The 20,209-nt window shown below is 41.0% G+C and overlaps 1 protein-coding gene across 5 annotated transcripts in view; it reads right to left on the bottom strand.

The window, feature by feature from the left end:
* Nucleotides 1-523: 523 nt before the first annotated feature.
* The window catches only part of KCNIP1 (potassium voltage-gated channel interacting protein 1), a 363,743-nt gene continuing 344,057 nt past the window's right edge, over nucleotides 524-20,209 (bottom strand). For all 5 annotated transcript variants that reach the window (XM_020992317.2, XM_020992318.2, XM_020992319.2 and 2 more), the window contains 7 exons: nucleotides 19,578-19,702; nucleotides 18,551-18,620; nucleotides 18,105-18,175; nucleotides 16,219-16,326; nucleotides 7,077-7,181; nucleotides 2,617-2,679; nucleotides 524-1,496 (listed from right to left, as the gene is read on the bottom strand). In XM_020992317.2, coding sequence (XP_020847976.1) covers nucleotides 1,449-1,496; nucleotides 2,617-2,679; nucleotides 7,077-7,181; nucleotides 16,219-16,326; nucleotides 18,105-18,175; nucleotides 18,551-18,620; nucleotides 19,578-19,702 — 590 coding nt within the window. In that variant the 3' untranslated portion in view covers nucleotides 524-1,448. The remainder of the gene's footprint in view (nucleotides 1,497-2,616; nucleotides 2,680-7,076; nucleotides 7,182-16,218; nucleotides 16,327-18,104; nucleotides 18,176-18,550; nucleotides 18,621-19,577; nucleotides 19,703-20,209) is intronic.

Below are 20,209 nucleotides of genomic sequence, written 5' to 3'. Positions count from 1 at the left end.
GCCCAGATAGTACTAGATGTGTGACCTTGGGCAAGTCACTTAACTTTGTTTGGCTCAGTTTCCTCATCTATAAAATGAGCTGGAGAACAAAATGACAAACCACTCCAGCATCTTTGCAAAAAGAAAAACCCATGGGGTAACAAAGTGTCAGGCATGACTGAAATGATTGAACAACACATATCTATATCCATATTTGTACCCATAATACGGTATATTATGGAAACATGGTGTTTCCCTAAATAGGATGTAAGCTCCTTGACAGCAGGAACTCTTCACTTTTGTCTTTGTTCCCTTTGTGCCTAACACAGTGCCTGGCACACAGTGGGTGCTTAGTAAATTCTTGTTTATTGGTTAATTGGAATGAGGTTGAGGTAGAGTTACTCACAGTGCAATGCTATCTATTCTCCTTCTTCATTGTGAAGTACAGAAACAGTGATTGGCTCTGGGTGATATGCCTTGACTTCTGACCAAACCTTTGCCTCCCCCACCTCCCCAAACCAATCTGATCATGAAGAAAATAAAATTTACTAGCATAAGAAACAGTCATGTTTATTGATTAGAACATGGTATAAAATTACAAGGATCTAGAGACGACCTTGGGCAAGGGCAGCTGGGTGGGACATGCAGTGCTGGGCGTTGGGGTAGGAGGAAATGCTGCTACAGAGAGCACTAGTGTGTGCCATAGGTCATACCATAGTCCAGTTTATCCCCTCCTTTTCCTCCCAGGAAAGATGGAGGACTAAATTGCCATCATGGATGCTAGGCAGAGAACTGTGTAAATGGCCCTTGTGTGTGGAAACATCAAAGGAATTTGGGTCATGAGAATATGTCATTTTTAATCAACCGAACCCACCCTCAAAGGACTGGAAAGAGAATCAATCTGATGCTGGTTTTCTGAATATAGCCCTGGTTTTGCCTTACTGCACAAATTTTTGTTTTTTAGTTTAAATGAAAGGGCATGTTGGTACAGGATGACATTGAAGGATGAGCTGAGTAGTTTCCACGCACAGCAGGCAAACAGCAGAGCAAGCTCACCACTCAGTGCTCCTGGCATCATTGAGTGTGGGAGCCTTTGAGTTGGGGGCATGTGGGAGCACACACAGATTACTGTGCACTAGCAATAAAGCTTTGAGCAGAGGGATCTGTCCATGGTGGCAGTGGCCTGAAGAGATTCACATGCTTTTGAAATGAAATAAAGTCCCATCATTGTCTCTTGAGAAACAGAAGAAAGAATAGGCAGGCTTCTTAGCATTCTGAGACCGTGGCAGGTGGTGGGTGTCCATAGGAATTATCCAGTGGTAAATGCTCCCAAAGTTCTTCTTTAAAAGCTTTTCTGCTCAGAGTTGGTGTGGAAAATCTGAACTGGGGACTGCTCAGTTTCTAGAGTTTGTTTGTTTTTCCTGGTACAATGTCTCTGACATCCAGATGTCTCACTCACTAACTTATGATTACATGACATTTTCAAAGAGTTGAAGGGATCTCATGATGTTGTCATCCTGCACAGGGAGGCAAGGGGAAGATAAAGAGAGTTAATGAGAAATCACCACATGAGGAATTGGTGACATATCCTTTGGGGGCAGCTCCAAACAGCTTTACATCTTTTCTTTCATTAGCTTCCTAGTTTCCTCTCCTTTGTGAGACAAAAAGGACAAGATTGTCAGGTCTATTTTTTATAGAGAAACTGTGGCTCAGAGTGGGGCAGGGACTGGGTGAATGTATGAAAGGGGAGGGGTGGTGGTTAGAATTGGCAGGACCATGAGGCACTCTGAAATTCCTTTTTTTGGGGGGGGGAATGTCTAAGACTTCTGTGAAATTGACAGATCCCAAATCCAGTTCACATTCTCAGAAAGAAACCTGCCATGTGTTTACATGGGAATGGAAGGGCAAAGTGGGGCCCAGAAAGTTAAAAAATCTTTAAAGAAAGGGGGTACCTATATTTTGAAATGTAATTGGGGAAAAATAAAAATATTACATACATATATATTTTTTAAAAGACAGGAAGTATATAGTCTAGCCTTTTGGAGAAAACTAAGCATAGTAAAGCATGCAGTGAGACCTTAAAAGTTGATGCCTTGAAACTGCTATGGACTATTGAGTATGTTTGAAAGCCACTGAAATGTACAGTTTTGCATTTCTTTATATCCCCAGCACTTAGCACAGTGCCTGGCATATAGTAAGCATTTAATAAATGCCTGTTTACTGACTAACTAATGACTACACTGACTGGGAACCACATAGGCCAGTCATTCTTCCTTAAAGTGAAGTCTGAGAAGTTCCTGAATCTACTCAAAACATGAGTGCACAATTATCATCAGTTCATTGTATCTGTAGGCAGTCTGTGGGCTAGTGGTTTGGGCACAGATCTGGCTGTACGTGGAGCTTCTTTCTGTTTGTTTTCAGGGGGAAGATTGTTTTTTTTCTTTTCAGCGTATCATAACACGTACAGCACTAAATTGCCCTCTCAGAGCTCTTACGTGCCCCTATATGCATATTCTGTTCATCCTGCCACTGTTTGGAAGGACCAAACACAGACAGCAGCTCCCCTCTTTTCTTCCTATTGGAGCCCAAAGAATCCCCAAACCCTCATCAAGTGTCACTTATGAAAATTCCCCTCACCTCTTGACAGGATTCAAGAAATTCATCTAAAGTCACAACACCATCTTTGTTCTTGTCCATTTTCTGAAAGATACAACAGGAAGTAAGTCACAGAACACCACCCCCGACCTGTTTCTTTGCTCCTAACATATTTTTAAAAAACAGCGTACAAAGGAGTAAGGTGTCAGCTTCCCATAGGCCAGACTGCTGGAAAAGGCCCTGGTGTAGGTCCCTATGCAAAGGGTCATTGCGTATCTTATAGACGATGTACTGCCGGAGAAAGGAACAAAATTTGGAAGGTGTAGCTCACTGCAAAACCATGTCATCCCATGCCAACCAACTCTCACTATTGCTTGGTAGGGACTCCTTGGTCTTCTTTTCCCTCACAGAGGCTGTTCTAGACCAGATCCTTAAAATGCTCAGCTTTCTTAAACTCCCTCTTTCTTAAAATTCTGTGTCTCTCAGCCTCACTCTCAGTGGATGGCCTAACCTTTTTTTACAGAAAAGATTGAGGCTCTCTGTCTCATAGACACTCATTTTCCCCTTTAGTCTCAGAGGAAGTGCTACTATCTAGTTCTCACCTCTCTCCAGGACCTATTGCCCATAGCTATCAATCTAATCCATCAACAGTATTTATTGAAAAACTAATACGTGCCCCTCTCCCTTTAGCATTTTCAATCTCTTCCCCACTTCAGAGGCCTTTCCCCTTCTCTCTTCAAACATACATAGGTCATCTCTATCCTATGACAAAAATCATTTGACTCTATTTCCTTTTTTAGCTATTTTTTCTTTGCTGTAACTACAAAGTTCTGTTGATTTTTTTTCCTTTTGAAATGTCTCTTGAATTCAACCCTTCTCTGATTCTACTGCTACCACCCTCGTCCAGGCCCTCTTCATTTTCCCCACAGATTAATGTAAGAGGGTCCCAACTTATCTCCATGTATTTTAACCCTGCAAAAATGCCTTTCTACTACTACCAGATTCATTTCTCTAAAGTAAGCAATTTCATTGTTACTTAAATCCTAAAGGACCTAAAGATCTTTGTTTACCAAATCAAATCTAAATTCCTAGATCTAGCCTTCAGAACCCTCTGTAAATGAATGCTACACACATAGCAAATCGGTTTCTCTCTACTCCTTAATAGACAGTATCGTATAATGGATAAAGCACTGGATATGGGGTCAGGGGACCTATTTGAAATCCTGCCTCAAGTCATGTGATATCTCAGAGCTTTAGTTTCTTCAGTTATAAAATGGGAAAACTAATATCTGTACTCTCTACCTTAGGTAGCAGTTCTTCAGAAAGTGTTTCACAAGCCAAGTTATTATTATTATTGAATTGATCAATCAAAAGGCATTGTTAAGAACTTACTATGTGCCAAGCACAGAGCTAAGCACTGGGGGGTACAAAGATAAAATTGAAACAGTATGCCCTCAAGGGGCTTACATTCTAACAGGAGAGAGACAAGAAGTATATATTCGAGAATATGTAGAATATATTATAAATGAATACAAGGCAGTTTTTGAATGGAGAGCATTAGCAGTTGTATGTATTTGTTGAATGTAGTGGAGACCAAGAAAGGCTTCATTTTTAACATGAACCCACTTACCAGCAAATCTCACCATCATTATTAGCTCTTTCTCCCAGCTTCAGTACTTCTATGAATTGTAAACTTATTAGCGGGGTTTCCTTCTATGGGTACAACTCACAACCCATCCATAACTTTGAATCCTATGAGATTCCTGCCTACCTCCTACCATAAATCTCAGTGTGCTAGGGGTTTTCCTCCAGCTCCTTTGGTGCTACAGCACATGGGGACTGATGGAGCATATGGGCTGTCCATCTGTTATTCCCTTGCTTTTGCTACATGGCTAACCTTTCTTTTCTGATGCTACTTTGCTTTGGTGAATTTTTAAATTTCACTTCTGATGTGTAATTCTTGGTTGGAAATATGCTAGAGAAAATTTCTCTCTGAAAGGGGTTCCCCTTTCAGATGTGGATGGTTTCCTAGGGGAAAGGGGGAGAAACAAGGACAAATAGAGAAACTCAATAAAAACCACAACAGTCCCATAGAGAAAAGGAAATTACCTAAAATAAAGATGGCTAAAGTTTTTTGTTTCCCAGCATCTAATTTATATATGGCTGACACATGGACTTTATAGTTAATAGCTGGGAAACAGTGGTCCCTAGAACTGTTTGGTGACTATAGGACAAATGTACATTGCCTAGTTATGTTGTAGATTGGATGACAGAAATATGGATTTTGGTTTATCACCATGAGATAGAAATGAGCCATCTTATTGAATGAACGGCCCTGTATTAAACTGGTAGAGTACTTTAAGGCTCACAGAAAACTCAGAGATCAGAAAACTGAAGCTCAGAGTAGAGCTGATCTTAGGAGAGATCTCCAGTAGGATCTGAGAAAAAGCCTTGCTACCGGTTGCTTGGAAGAGCTGAATGGGTGAAGGAATGGCTTAGTCTTTGCAGTTTCGAAGAGCTAATTGAAGAAGGTTTTACTCATATTGTTACCTGCTTCAATGAGATGGAAACTCCTCATAGCCCAGCCCAGGGACCCACCTTGTACAAGATCTATACATCCCAGCGTTACTATTTCTGCTTTTGCTAAAAGACAGAAATGCTACCTTAGCAGTCCAGAAGAGAAACAATGTGAGTGGACCAGCAAGCAGAGATGTGTCTCCACCTAGCAGGACTGCTGAGATGTTGAGAAGAGCAATACCCTGAGTTAGGCTGCATAGCTCTTGACTTGGCCTCATCATTTGTTTACTGGCTGATGTGGTTTACATTTCTCTACTCTCTAAGGCAAGTACCAAACTCTTGAATACAGATAAAGTGTTAGACTTGGAATCAGTAGACCAGGGTTTGAATCCTGCCCAAGATACTTACTAGATGGTTTAAACCAATATCTCTTGGTTACCTCTTTGTAGTAATTGATTTACATGCATTAAAATTCTGAAGAAATTGTGATAGTCTGCTGATGTCTGTTCTTTTATCTGTTTTTTTTAATCAAAATTTGGTATTAGTTCTGATCATTGCTCTGATAAGTCAGTGATTTCACTGTACACAGATATCTAGAAATAACTTCCACAGTGGTATCTAGCTGTTTACTATCCATTAAGATAGTTCATTACTTTTTGTGATTTGATATTTGTCGTGTCTAGTCCCAAACACTTTCTCAAAGAAAGTATTTGTGACATGTGTATGTGAGGATCTCATATATTCTACATTTGGCCTCTCTTGTTTCTTGATCTTGACATTTACTTTCTAATGTACTTTTATCATTTTTTCCTCTGCTTACCTTTTCATTGAAATCACCAAGTACTAAGGTATATGGAGGCGATTTAATTTGAAGGGTCCTATTAAGTTCTTCATAAAATGACTCTACTTCTTCATTCTCTACAACAAATATATGCATTTAGACTGCATTTATTTTTGTGGTTGTCTTTTTTCAAATTCTCATCCTGTTCACTTCTCTGTGACACGACCAAATGTCCTATGAAATAAGGTTTCTTATTATTTTTAGATGAAAGATAAAGTCAGTTGCTTTATCTGCTTCTCCAAGGGGAACCTGTGAGCTATATCCTTCTATTTAATGACAACGTTCTTTGGTCTGATCTGGTTTATGGTAAGAGGACAGGTAGGTGATGCAATGGATAGAGTACCAGGCCTAGAGTCAGGAAGACTCATCTTCCTGAGTTCAAATCCAGCCTCAGACACTTCTATCTGTGTGACCCTGGCCAGGTCACTTAACCTTGTTCACCTCAATTTCTTCATCTGTAAAATGAGCTGGAGAAGGAAATGGCAAACCACTCCAGTATCTTTGCCAAGAAGATCCCAAATGGGGTCATGAAGAGTCAGACATGACTGAAAAAAATTATAGTAAGAATGATGATATTCATATGATTAAGTTTTTCCACTAATGCATTAAGTCATTAGTCATTAGACAAGGGTCTCACATTTAAATTGCCAGCTGTTAAGTTAATATTTAAAATTGGACTAAAAATTGTGTTTCTTAGCTCCTTCTTCCACCTTTTCTACTACTAAGCCACTGTCACTGCAAATGTTGTTGAGAGTTATGCAGGAAAGGGGAAAATTCTGTATTTTTCTTTGTTTCATGGATCACCATGACCAAAGAATTGTTCACCAAGTGGCCAGCCTACCGATATTGAGCAATTGCTACTTAGCGAGGCTGATCCTTGGAAAAGAGGTACCATCTGTCACTAGAACCATGCTTGGAACCTTTCCAAAAGGGTGGAACCTTTCAGGGTCTCTGCAGTGAGCCACAAGAGGGCAGACACTGCTTCTCACACTTCTCTTGGGATCCTCTCAGGCTTACTTAGTACAAGAGTATGGCAGAGTAGGCACTCAATATTTACTTGTCTATTGATTACAATGATAAGCCATTGGAGACTACCATAGCCTTTGCTTAGCTTGTGTTAAGGACACTAGGAATGTGGGCTTACCTGGAAAAATACATCTACGTGTTGTCTTGGAGTGTCGTCTTTGAGCACAGGATAAGTGTATTTCCCCATCATGTCATAAATGGCCTTGACGATATCTATCATCTCCTGGAGCGGGAGCACATAAACACAGAACATGGGAGCTGAGATGGTAAATCGGAGCAGGGTACGTTGTTTCACCTTGTTTGGCATGGACTATGGCTTCCTGTTTGTTTTGCCACAAGAAATGGGCAGACAGAAGCATCCCTTGTGGAGATCAATGTTGCCTCCTGTTTTGACTGGGGATGATTATGGAAATAGGGCTCCTGAGAGGGAAGCTCTGAGAACCTTTCCTTTCCTATTGGCCTCCTAGACTCAATGGAATGGATTGCTATCCCCTTTCCTTGCATAATTTTCCTGGACAGGGAGGAGGGGGTGGGGAATCCTCTGGGCATATCTAGAAAAATAGGGAAACCTTGTTCTGTTGTGATAGACTTGAACTGAATGAAATATCAGCTCAGTTTGGGGAATTGTCTAACATTTTGCTTTTTGTTTTGGTTCAGCCATTTCAGAAAATATACAGGTTATATTATTGGCTTGAACTGAGTCTTTAAGGTTTTTTGGCTAAGAACTTAAAAAAATGATAAGAAGGGCCAAAGCTAGGGAGTTTGGGGCCTAGATGTGGAGACAGAGGGAGAGTCTCACCAGTTTGGTCCCAGGAAAGATGTGGGGAAAGTCTGGAAGGGGCTATGTTTTACAGGCTGATTGTAGGTATATGAACCTGAGTGCTTTTTTAGCACCAGCTAATGGAGTTAACCTTCTCTCTTACCACCTACTTTCCTTCCTTTGTTAACACTCTAAACACTAGCAACACTGGGCTCCACCCTCCCCAAAGGGGGCTAAGGTGGTCACCTCAACTGTCATGCTCTGAGGACATACTCTGTCAACAGCCATATATTAATATCCATTTGCAAAGTTGAACAATTCAAACACTCTAATGGATTGCATATGTCTTAAGGAAAGAAGAATTAAGATTAGGAAAAATAAAGACATATTTAATAGTTACAACAAATAATAAAAACTATGATGTAGCACCAGGCTAGATTCAGGGAAGAGAAATATTTCAAAATAAAAATTCAGCCTTTTTTAATGTGGAAAACTTTCTTCTTTTTCTTTCTTTATTGAATTGTTTTGACTTTTCAAGATGATGTCTATGCCTTCCTAAAGCTGAACTCTGACTTCCATTGATAGTTGATCATGGCCACAATCATGACAAAGGTCAAGTTGGCTTCTTTTCTCTCTTCTCTTGTTCTTATTTCTTATTTCTTCTCAGTGTCACACTCTTCTCTACCATCCAACTTCCCTCTCACCATTAAAATTTACCTTCTCCTCTTCTAGCTAGATGGTACAGTAAGTAGAGTGCTGGGCCTAGAGTCAAGAAGACTCCTCTTCCTGAGTTCAAATCTGGCCTCAGACACTTAATAGCTGTGTGACCCTGGCCAAGTCACTTAACCCTGTTTACCTCAGTTTCCTCAACCGTAAAATGAGGTGGAGAAGGAAATGGCCAACCACTCCAGTATCTCTGTCAAGAAAACCCTAAATAGAGTCACAAAGAGTCAGGCATGACTGGGCAACAGCTTCCATTTCCCTTTTGCTATAGGAAGGCAAGCTGATCAGTTGAATTCCCAGTAAATTGCCAATTCAGCATGTTATTCCTCCCAAAGGCATTTGCATATTAGCAGCTAGACTCTTAAAAACACAAGACTTTAATGCAAAGAAATAAATTTCTAATGATAGAATTTTAGGCATGGGGGTAAGTGAAGGAAGGCAGATATTTGAATCAGGGTAATTTTCCTTGTGCCCCTAAAATGATTTAATCCACCACTTTCTTCACCTGCATTAGACAACCTCACTTACAGTTTTTTGACATTCATATCATGCACTGAATTACTTACTCATTCTCTGTGTTTAACTGGTACCTTCCCTAATCCAAACCCCAGATGTGGTAACCTTCTCTCTCTCAGCCTTTTCCCACTCCCAACCCCAAGTCTTGGTCAAGGTGGGTGGGGTGGGATGAAAGGTTTGCTTCACGTGGGTTGACCTAGTAGAGGCTCCATAAAGCCCTGATTAGATGATTGATTGGTTATGGTCACAACTAGTGTTACACTACCCACCCAAGCTATCCTTTTTCAAGCATACTTAATTGTGTCAGTATCTCAATTATTTATAGAGTATTTTAAAATTTAAATGGGAAGCTCTCTCAAACCAAATGAGATGCTGGTTCACTGTTTGGTAAATAAATGTTGGGGATTCAGTGTTTTGGGGGTTCATTTTGAGGTTAATTCTGTAAATGTTGTCTATTCTGGCATTTGACTCATGATTTGTTTAAACTCCTGCTTTTAAAAGGAAGGCAGGCACATAGGAAGGGAATTTAGTTCTGGGTCTGCCACTCAGTACCCATGTGACCTTGAGTAAAACATTTAATTTCTCTAAAGCTGAGTTTCTTCCTCCTAAAATATCAAAAATAATATCTGTCTCACTTATCCTACAGACTTCTTGCGAGGATGAAGTAGGATAACGGATGAAAATGTACTTTGTAAATCGTTAAAGCATTGTTGTTTTTGTTCAGTCTTTTCAGTCACGTCTGTGACCCTATCTGGGGTTTTCTTGGCAAAGGTATTGGGATGGTTTGCTATTTCCTTCTCCAGTTCATTTTATAGATGAGGAAACTGAGCCAAACAGGGTTAAATGACTTGCCCAGGGTCACACAGTTGGTAACTGTTTGATACCACATTTGAACTCAAGAAGATAAGACTTCTTGACTCCAGGCCTGATGCTATTCACTACATCACCTAGCTGCCCTTAAAGCACTGCATACTATAGAATGATGTGACAGCTGTGTCTCATTTCTCATGACTCCACAGTAGCACATCTCTGCATTGCTCCAGCTACATCTCTGGATACAGACATAGCCCGATTTAGCTTAGGACCCCATGTGTGGCATCTTGTAGAAACCCAGAGGGCCTGACTACATCCTGGCCCATGGGAGAAAGACTCTTTCTCCATTTGACCATTTTAAAGGATTCTGTCTAAAACTAAAGTTTTCTGAAGTATAAATAATGGTAACCTTGAGGGCAAACACCCATTCCATCATAGAAGAGAAGATTAAAGCTGTGCAGCTTCACAGGAACCCTAGATTTGGAGAAGAGAAGATGTCTAAGCATATTGAGAAAGAATAAAGAAGATCTGGTAGGCAAACATATTGAAGGGAAAGTCAGCCCAAGAAGGATAGAAAGTTCTGCTATTCTGACAAAATGAATGGAGATCATTCTGGTGTGGTAGAAGGAGGTATATGCTGCCTGCAGAGACCAGGGTAGATGCCGAGGGACTTCATCAACAATCATGGTTTCAAAAGTCATGTATAGGAAGTGGGAACAAGAGTAAGTTATTGAGGTGAATAGAAAAGGGTGTGGTCCCATGGGAATTGTGTCAGGAACATTCAAACTCAGGGCAAACTGAGGCTAGTGAGAAATGAATTCTAAGAATGACAAAACTATTGCTCCAGTTAGACAGGATCATGACAATGGACTATGGTGAGAAGGCTGAAGTACTCAACTCTTACTTTGTCTCTCTTTCTTTTCTAAGGAGAATGATATTTGGACTAGGAAGGAGTGGAAAAAAATATTTAACAGGGGCATGGCAACCTAAGATAAGAGAAGGGACAGTCTGCCTGTAGCTCTCCTCAGTGAAATTTCCAGGACAAACTATGTCCTAAAGTTCTAAAATAATTGGAAAGTATAATTGCTAAGATATTACCAATCATCTTGGAAAGCTCTTGGAGAATAGGGAAAGTGTTACAGGCCTGCACAAGAGCAAAAGAAAAGCAAAAAGAAAAAGAGTATATTCTGCAAGCTATAGACTAATGTGCTTAACTTCTTTTACTGGTAAAATCCTAGAATACATTATTAAAGAATTGGGCACATAGAAAAAGAAATAGTGATCAGTAGCAGTCAGTCAGTCAATTAACACGTATTAAACACCTATTATGTGTCAAACACTATGCTTAGTGCTAGGGAAAAGGAAGGCAAAAGACAGTGCCTGCCCTCAAGGAGCTCAGAATCTAATGACTAAAAGCCAGCATGGTTTCATAAAGAAGAAGTCACACCAGACTAATCTCACTTTTTTTTTTGTAGGGTAATTAGACTGGTAGATGAGGTGAATACCATAGAGATTTCTGTAAAGCATTTTTTCAAAGTTTCTCATATTATATTTATGGATGAGATATAAGATATTGACTAGATGACAGTACAATTAGATGGATTTGAAACTAATTGAATAAGTGGACCTAAAGAGTAGTCATTAATGAATTGATATCATCTTGGAGAGAGATCTTTAGTAGAATGCTTCAGGTCTGTCCTCAGCCCTGTACCCTCCAACATTTTCTTTGTGATAAATTAAAGGCACAGAAGGCTTGCCTGCCAAATGTTCCAGTGACACAAAGTTTGGAAGGAAAGTTAACATTCTGGATGATAGAATTCCATTTGGAGATTTCCACAGGTTAGACCAATTGGCCAAAATAGGTATAAGTGAAAAATAGCTTGGGGGAGGCATGGCTAGACAACAGTCTGTGCAAAATATCTTCAGTCTCAAGTCTCCTGGTAGCCAAAAAAGCCAGTGTAATTCTTGAGAGACACATAATATCCAGAAAGAGGGAATGTTAAGGGATCATAGAACTAGAACTAGCAGGCATCTCAGAGGCCATCCAGTTCAGTTTTCTCACTTTACATATGGGGAAAGTGTAGACCTAGGAGGTTATGACTTGCTCAATATCCTGCAGGTAGCAAGCATCAGGCAAAACTTGAACCCTGGTCTTCTGGTTCCAGAACCAGTGCTCTGTCTATAGTAATATATCTACAACATTCTTTCTGGGGCAGGTCACTTCTGGAGAATTGTGTTCAGTTCTAGGCACCATGTTTTAAATGGAATTTGTCCAAAAAAGGACTGGGATCTTGAAAGGACTGGTTGAAGGACCAGGGAATGTGTAGTTTAGTGAAGAGCTGAGCGAGGATATGATTGCTGTCTTCAAGCATTTCAGTGTCTTGCTGTGGACAAAGGTTAGACTTGCTTCACTTCCTTGACCCAAAAGGCAAAGATAGAAGCAATGTGTGATGTAATAGATAGACTACTGAGTCTGGAGTAGGGAAGATCTGGCCTCAGATGCTTACTAGCTGTGTGACCTTGGGCAAATCTCTGTTTGCCTCAGTTTCCCCAACTATAAAATAGGGATAGTAGTATCATCTACCTTGTGGTTATGATAATTAAATGAGATATCTGTAAAGCATTTAGCATGGTGCCTGGTGTACAGCTGGCATTGTAGAAATGCTAGCTACTATTATTATTAGTTGCTAAGAAGAAAATACAGGCTTGATGTAGACAGGAAAAGCTTCCTAACAATTAGAGCTGTGTGAAAGTGGAAAGGAAGGTCTTGACCAGAAGTGAGCTCTTCCGTAAGAAAAAATCTCCTAGTAGAAGTTGCAGGATCACTCATCAGGGATCTTGTACAAGTGATTCTTGGTCAGGTATGGCCCCTGAGTTCTGTCCTCCAGACAAAACACCCCTAGTTCTTTCAAATGATTTTCACATTGCATATTTCTCAATCATTTGTCCTCTTCTGAGTTCTTCCCAAGGTACGTATGCCTTTACTAAAATGGAGCAGTAGAAAGAGCCTTGGATTTGGAGTCAGAGGCTTTGAATTCAAATCCTAACTCTGCTGTGTGACCTTAGGCTTAAGTCCCTTTTCTGGGCCTCAGTTTCCTCATCTGTAGAGTGAGGAAGGTTGGGTTCAATGGTTTTTGAAGTCTCTTCTGGCAACAATGATTCTTGTTTAGCAAATCTATTTAGAATCAATAATGAAGTTTCCTGTAAAAATTAGAGCCAGGAGGACCTTCAAGGCCATCTAGTTCAAACCTCTCATTGTACAGATGAGGAAGCTGAGGTCCAGAGAGAGGAAATTACTTGTTCAAGGTCACCCAAGCAGTATGTAGCAAAGGTACTTGTAGGGTCCCAATTGGGAAAAAGCCATAAAATATAGTAATAAGTGAAAAGCAATAAAGACTTAAACTCTGTGAAAGGTGGAAGTCTGAACATGGTAACCTGTTAACAATCCTAACTTGGATGCTGAATTATATTTTAGACACTGAATCGTAACTTAAGATACTATGACCTATGAAAGCTATAACAAAAATATTGTGACCTATATGTAACTAGGACATGATCAATACACAGACTTATGTTTGGGTATAACATTGGCATAATCCCCTAGCTCATTACTAAGCAGGAAACCAAAAATGTCCACCAATCAGCAGTGATGCACTCTATAGTGCCTCCTCCCTTTGTTTTCTATAATTACCATGAGGATTTTGGGGTTCTTAGCAGGGATCCACTGAACTGTCTGGCCACTGCCCCAGACCAAAGAGTGCACCTGTTTTGTAAGTATTCATGATGATCGATTAAACTACTAACTATAATCAGTCCGGAGATACTTGGCCTCTTCCTCTGGTATCAAAAGAACATCCCACGGTGATAGGGGAGGTACAGGGTTCCCCAGCCAGGGATATTCCGGACCTTACAGTACCTTAGTGTATAAATCTCAACTCAGGTTCACCTCAGGCATGACCATCAGAGATAAGAAAGTCCAGTTGCCTCTCTTAGCAGGACATTTCATCCAGCTCTTCATCAAGAGACTTCTTGTTCATTTTGGAGAAAGATGCAGAGAAAGGGGGATTTCTTCCTATTTTGCAGGAATAGGTAGATAGGGGTGGTTGAAAGCAATATAATATGGCACTGGAAGAGCCAGGATTAGGATTTGGTGAAATGGAGCCCCAGCCCAATGTGTTTTTCTTGGATTTAGCCTGACTTTTGATAGAACATTATCTCTTAAGATACTGATAAGGCCAAGCCGTCCTGAAATGTGTTTCCATGCTATAGAGAATTCAGCCTCCAGACAGGAAGACAGAGTTTCTTCTAATCACTTTGACTTTTTTCCAGTTGAGCTTTGGCATATTAAAACATATTTCTAATCATTTTGATTTAGAAATGAATCTATGACAATGGAATTTTCCCTCTGTGTGTGTGTCTGTTATCTCACTTTCTTCCTGGGCTTGACGATTCCACTATTGTGAGCAAAGGCCCTTTTTGTTGGACTAATCTTTGTTGGGTGAATAGGGAGAGAGAGATGGAAAGATACAGCAGAAAAAAGGGAAGTGCTTCTGCCTGAGCATTCATGAATAATGGCTTTATTTTCCTTTGTCATGAATAGTAGCGGAAAGGCACCAGGCCCATCGCAGCTGATTTAATAACAAGATAATTATGCCACATTGTAAGTATTCAGAGGCAGAATTTAAAGTAGGACATTGTGATTTCTTTCCTAGAGAATATCTCATGTGAGCAGGATTATGCTTCATAGAAAACCACAGAAAATCCTTTCATATTCTTTCTGGGCCTATTCTATTGCCTGACCCTTAAATAGGAGCTAAAAAAAGGTAAAGGCCCAGAGACTGATTTCTTCTGGACCTTGGTTTAAGCAGAATACAGATCCTTCCATTTATCTATGGTATAATGGAAAAGGATCTTGGACTTTACATCAGGAGCCAGGCTGGTGTCCCATTTTTGCCACTTGCTAGATGTGCAAACTTAGGCAAGTGACTCCTTTTTACTGTGGGTTTTAGTTTTCTTATCTGTAAAATGAGATAATCGATTAAAAGCTAAAAGGTCCATAGGGTCATGGATCTAGAAGAAGAAACAATAGAGGTCATCTAATTCAACTCCCTCATTTGAGAGATGAATTTGAGACCCAGAGAGGTGAAGATGCCAGTTATATAGGTAGTAAGTGGCAGCTGGGGCAGCTAGGTGGCGCCATAGTGCACAGAGTGCTGGGCCTGGAGTCAGGAAGATTCATCTTCCTGAGTTTAACTTTGGCCTCAGACACGTACTGGCTGTGTGACCGTGGGCAAGTCACTTAACCCTGTTTGCCTCAGTTTCCTCATCTGTAAAATAAGCTGTAGAAAGAAATGGCAAATCATGATAGTATCTTTGCCGAGAAAACCCCAAATGGGGTCACAAAGACTCTAACAAGATGAAACGACTGAATGGCACAAGTGGTACAGCTTAGATTTGAACCCAGACCTTCTGACTCCAAATACAGCATGCTTTCCATCCCCCCACATTACCCCAGCTACTTGCATGAAGCATGGATATTGTGAGGATGAAAGGGCGTCATGTATGGAAAAGTGTATGTGAAACTTGGAAGCATTGTACACATATAAGGGATTATTTACCATACTTTTTATTGGCTCCCTTGGCTAGCTTTATAAATAGGTGGAACAAGTGGTTGCCAATGAAATGTAAGTTTGAGATCATTCAGAAATAAGGTTTCCCCACCCACTAGTTGCTTGCCTGAAATCCCACCATTAATAACTGATTTCTTTAGCCTCTATTAAAATCATGGAATCACAGATTTAGAACCAGAAAGGACCTGAGAGGTCACCTAAGTGAGGAACGTAAATCATAAGATAAATTGTCCTAAGTCACAAAGGTACATGTAGCAGAGCTGGTATTTGGATCCAGGTCCTTGGATTCTAAATCCAGGGTTTCCCCCACTACATCCCACTCTCTCTTGATGCAAATCAACCTGGGAAGACACCACTTTAAGCTGATTACACTAAGGTATAAATGAGTCTCTGAGATCCTTGTCTGAACTCAGGTTGTTATCATGGGGGAGAAGAAGGGAGAGGGATAAATAACTTTTATCGGATTGCTTGTGGGGGGGGAGGGAAAGATAGAATTTGGAACTCAGAACTAAAAAAAACCCTGAATGTTAAAGATTGTTTTTACATGTAATTGGAGGGGAAAATAAAATGTTATTTTTCAAAAGGGGGTTGGGGTGAGGAGGGCTGGGAGGTGGGAAGACAAAGTTTGCACATTTTCCAAGAGCCCGCTCTCTTCTCCCCAAAAGGGCATCCCCTTCTCTTGCCGATCCTGCTTAGGGCAGTTCTGCCTTCATAACCTTAGTTGTTTTACTTTTAATTAGGGGCTTATAAATTGTTAATCTTTAGTGCGAGACCTTCTCCCAGTTGAAGTCCCTGCCCCTGGGTCCCAGCATACTCACCTCTTTATTGATATAGCCGTCCTTATTGATGTCATACAAATTGAATGTCCACCTCAGTTTCTCCTGGACGGTTCCTCTCAGCAAGATCGACAGAGCAGTTACAAAATCCTGTTAAGGGGCGGGAGCCACCAGAAAAGCAGCACTTGAAACCAGGAAAGCACAGTGATATGCATGTTACTGAGCAGGCATTCAGTGTTTGCTAAACGAATGCATGAACCGATGACCAAATGATTCTTGGGGGAAAACCCATCTTTGGGGCAGCCCTTGTGACCCTGAATCCATTTTCTATTTGTATCCTTGATGCTTAGCACGGTGCTTTGCACATAATAACTGCTTAATAAGTACTTTTTCATTCATTCATTCATTCATGGATCAGAACAACTCAGTTTACTGGAGGGAGTCCTCACTTTCTGAGTTAAGAAAAGATATCCATCCATGCTTCATTTGTGAGAGGGAAGACCTACATTAATAATAAGAACAAACGTTATGACCGTTTACTTTTACTTTTTCATGCCTTACAATTCTCAAAGCATATATGTTACTATCTCATTTAATCCTTGTAATAGCCCTGTGAGCTACTTAGGGTAAATATTATGATATCCATTTTACAGGTCTGTAGGATCACAGATCAAAAACTAGAGGGGAATCTTGTAGGCCAACTAGTCCAATCCCCATTTTATAGATGAGAAAACGGAGGCCCAGGGAAGGAACATGCCAGTATACACAGGTAATATCAGATAAAGGACTTGAACCCATGTCTGGTGTACTGTCCCATGGAGCCTTCTACGATGGAGAAAAGAAGATTTAGGGAGAGATATGATAACTGTCTTCAATATTTGAAGAGCTGTTGTGTGGGAGAATGATTAGATGTTTCCTTGGCCCCAGAAGACATAAATAAGAGTAATGGGAAGAAGTAGCAGACAGGCAAATTTAGGCTCAATGAAAGGAAAAACTCCAACAATTAGAACTACCTAAAAGGGTAATTGGCTGCCCTGGGAGACAGTCCATTTCTCCTCACCTTTAGGTCTCCAAGTATAGGCTGGATGATTATTTAATTTGGGTCATTCTTGGTTGAGTATGGGCTGAATTAGATGGTGTTGAGGATCCCTTTCAGATCTCAGATTCTGTGAAACTGAGGCTCAGAGGAACAAAATGATTTGCCAAGGATCATATAGCTGGTTAGTGCCAAGACCGGCAGTCAAACCGAGAGTTTCTAGCTCCGTGTCCAATATTCTTTCTATCACACCAAGTTTCTGGGTTGAGGTTAGGGATGGATTTCTTATGTGTGTGTACCAAAGGTAGTCATTGGGAGTTTTTTTTGGGGGGAGACAATTGGTGTTAAGTGACTTGCCCAGGGTCACACAGCTGGTAAGTGTCAAGTATCTGAATCCAGATTTGAACTCGTGACTAAAAGGCCGGTGCTCTATCCACTGCGCCATCAAGCACCCCTGTCCTTGTGATTTCAATAAGGCGTTGTCTGGTGTTAGGGCCAATGGAAAAGAGTTAGTCCTGTGAGCCTTTAGAAGGCTGTTGTTTGTCCTTTGTTTTTGAAGAAGACTAATGGCATCATGGGATGATGTTTGGACTTGCGTGTGAATTGGGTTTAAGTGAGGCAGAGCTGCATGAAGTCGTCAGCCTTACTCTCTCTTCCAGAGTCATCCAGATGGGAGTTTGAGCAAAAGGTGATAGGGCAGCCTAAGCATTCACTGCCTTAGAAGTCAAGAGAGTTCTAATCCCAACACTCTCACTAGGAAGTTGTGTTACCTTGGGCAAGTCATTTCACTTTATGGGACCTCAGATTCCTATTCTATAAAATGGGGAAGATTGGCTTGTGCATAAGATTCCTTTCAGTGGTAGAATTCTATGGTTCTAATTAATGACCATACCTCAAACTTTACAGAACCCGTCTGAGTGGTATCAAAGGCATTGAAGAGATAATGAGCATACATGCTTGCATCTGAAAAACAAGAAAGGGCATCTTTTTTAGGGGACTAAGGAAGACATAATACCACAAGAAATTGCTTTGGGAAGGCCCTTTCCCCTCATTATGAGCCTTTTGCTGTGAATATAACCCCCTGTATTTGCAAGGGAAGAGCTAAGGAACCAAGAGGACATGGCTTCTTACATGGTTCCGCTACAAGTTCCACACAAGAGGGCATGGGTGTGGAACCTGTAGAGTATCACACATATACCACAAGGCACCACACTTGGAGAATATCCCTTCCCAATGCGGAGAATAGTTGTGTATGACATATGATGGTCTGGGGTAAAATCTCTTTAAAACCTACAAAAAATTGCTTCTTTCTACCTCCCTCCACTCAGCTCAACTTACCTCCATGTGGGAAAAACTGGGAGTATATCTGTTTGAATGTTTCTTCATTAACCACCCCACTGGGACACTCCTGTTTGTGAGAAGAGAGAAAGAGTCTTTGTGTGCTCTCTGAATACGCCCTGCATAGATAACAGGCTGGGCAGATTGCATGTAGATTGGGACTTCTTCGCATTCATCAGGCTGGATTTTCATGCCAATCCTTGGGCAGACAAGTGTTGTGCTTGATGTTTCCAGCCTATATTGCATTAATCACAATGCATAATGGGGCCATTACTGATCCCTATAGGACAGGGTGGGTAAACAACTAAATACAATTAACAAACCTGCTTATGATGAAATCGCAAAGCCAAAGATACCAGGGAACTGTCAGGTTTTAGTGTTACTAAAGCAAGCAGTTTGGAGGTAGCCCAAGCATATTGACTAACTGGGGGTGGGGAGGGGAATTGGGGAGGATTGAGATAAAATGAGAGTAACATTTAAATGCGGGTGAAGTTTATCCTTGATATTCTTCTTTCTCCACCCCCTCCCTTTGTACCTCTATTTCCCCTCCTGAAAAAAACTGCACCCCCCCCCCCCCGGTAGTTAGCCTAATCCACTATCTAGGACTTTGGTGTTAGACATTAATCAAATTTAATGTTAGCACAATATTCCTGAATTTTAAGAATGGACTTTTGCAAGCCAAAAAGCTTTCAAGACTCTGTTTAGTGACAGAATTTGGGGCATACATTCAGGTGGTGGAGGAAATATCTGGGGCAGGAGAAAGGCAATTTCTGTGTCTCCACCTCCCCAAAGTCCTTTAGCTATGGCCAGCCTGGCAATGAGCCAGGCTGAACTGGTGATAGACTTTGCTAGGAGTCTTATGGCTGAAGCTTGGTAGGATCTTCTAGAACTTGCCCTCCCATGGCATAACCTTCCAGGACCACAGACTCACTTCTACCTCATACATAGGAGCAGGACTTCAATAGCAGATTCCCATAGAAGTATTTAACCCTAATTGAGGAGCCTCCTGGGATCACTGGGTTCTTACATTTTTAAAGCCTCTGTATAGGACTTGCAGCTCCCTCTTGGAGAAGTTGGTCTGTGCCTCAAGCTGCTCCAGTCCCTCAGGCCGATGGCACACCATGGTCATCTCTAGCTCATCCTCAATTTTATCTGGAAACAGAGGAGACAACATTGGAGTTGCTAGACTTTGGAGTCACTCCAGATTCATCAGAGTGCCTTCAGTATTCTAAGACTTCAAGGAATCCACGATCTGATAGTATCTGTAGCCTATTCTGATGGCAATCCATCTCAACAGCCTAGACATTATCTTCCAGTGCTGATGGGAGCTGTAACAAGTGTGGGTGGCTATCTTCCTTTTGATATTTGTGGATTGGAAGGAGGAAGGAAGGAAGGAGGAAGGGGGATTTTATTGGATATCCATAATGACTTTGGTGGGGAGACAAGGTGATATTGACTGAAGGGTAGCAAGTATTCTATGATGTCTATGAGTAGAGGTCCCAGGACTCTAGTGGTAATGCCTGTTGTAATCAGAAAGTTTCTGTTAACAAGTTTGGTCAATGTTAAGTAAGACCCTGGTCAGGAGGCATAATCTCTGGTATCCCTTCTGTTGGTACCTTGGACCCTTTGCTCATGTGCTCCTGCCCTCTGATTGTATAT

The sequence above is a fragment of the Phascolarctos cinereus genome, unplaced genomic scaffold (assembly GCF_003287225.1).
Source record: "Phascolarctos cinereus isolate Bilbo 61053 unplaced genomic scaffold, phaCin_HiC Scaffold_2;HRSCAF=192, whole genome shotgun sequence".
In the NCBI taxonomy this organism is placed as follows: Eukaryota; Metazoa; Chordata; class Mammalia; order Diprotodontia; family Phascolarctidae; genus Phascolarctos; species Phascolarctos cinereus.
This window is presented reverse-complemented; position numbering and strand designations above follow the sequence as displayed.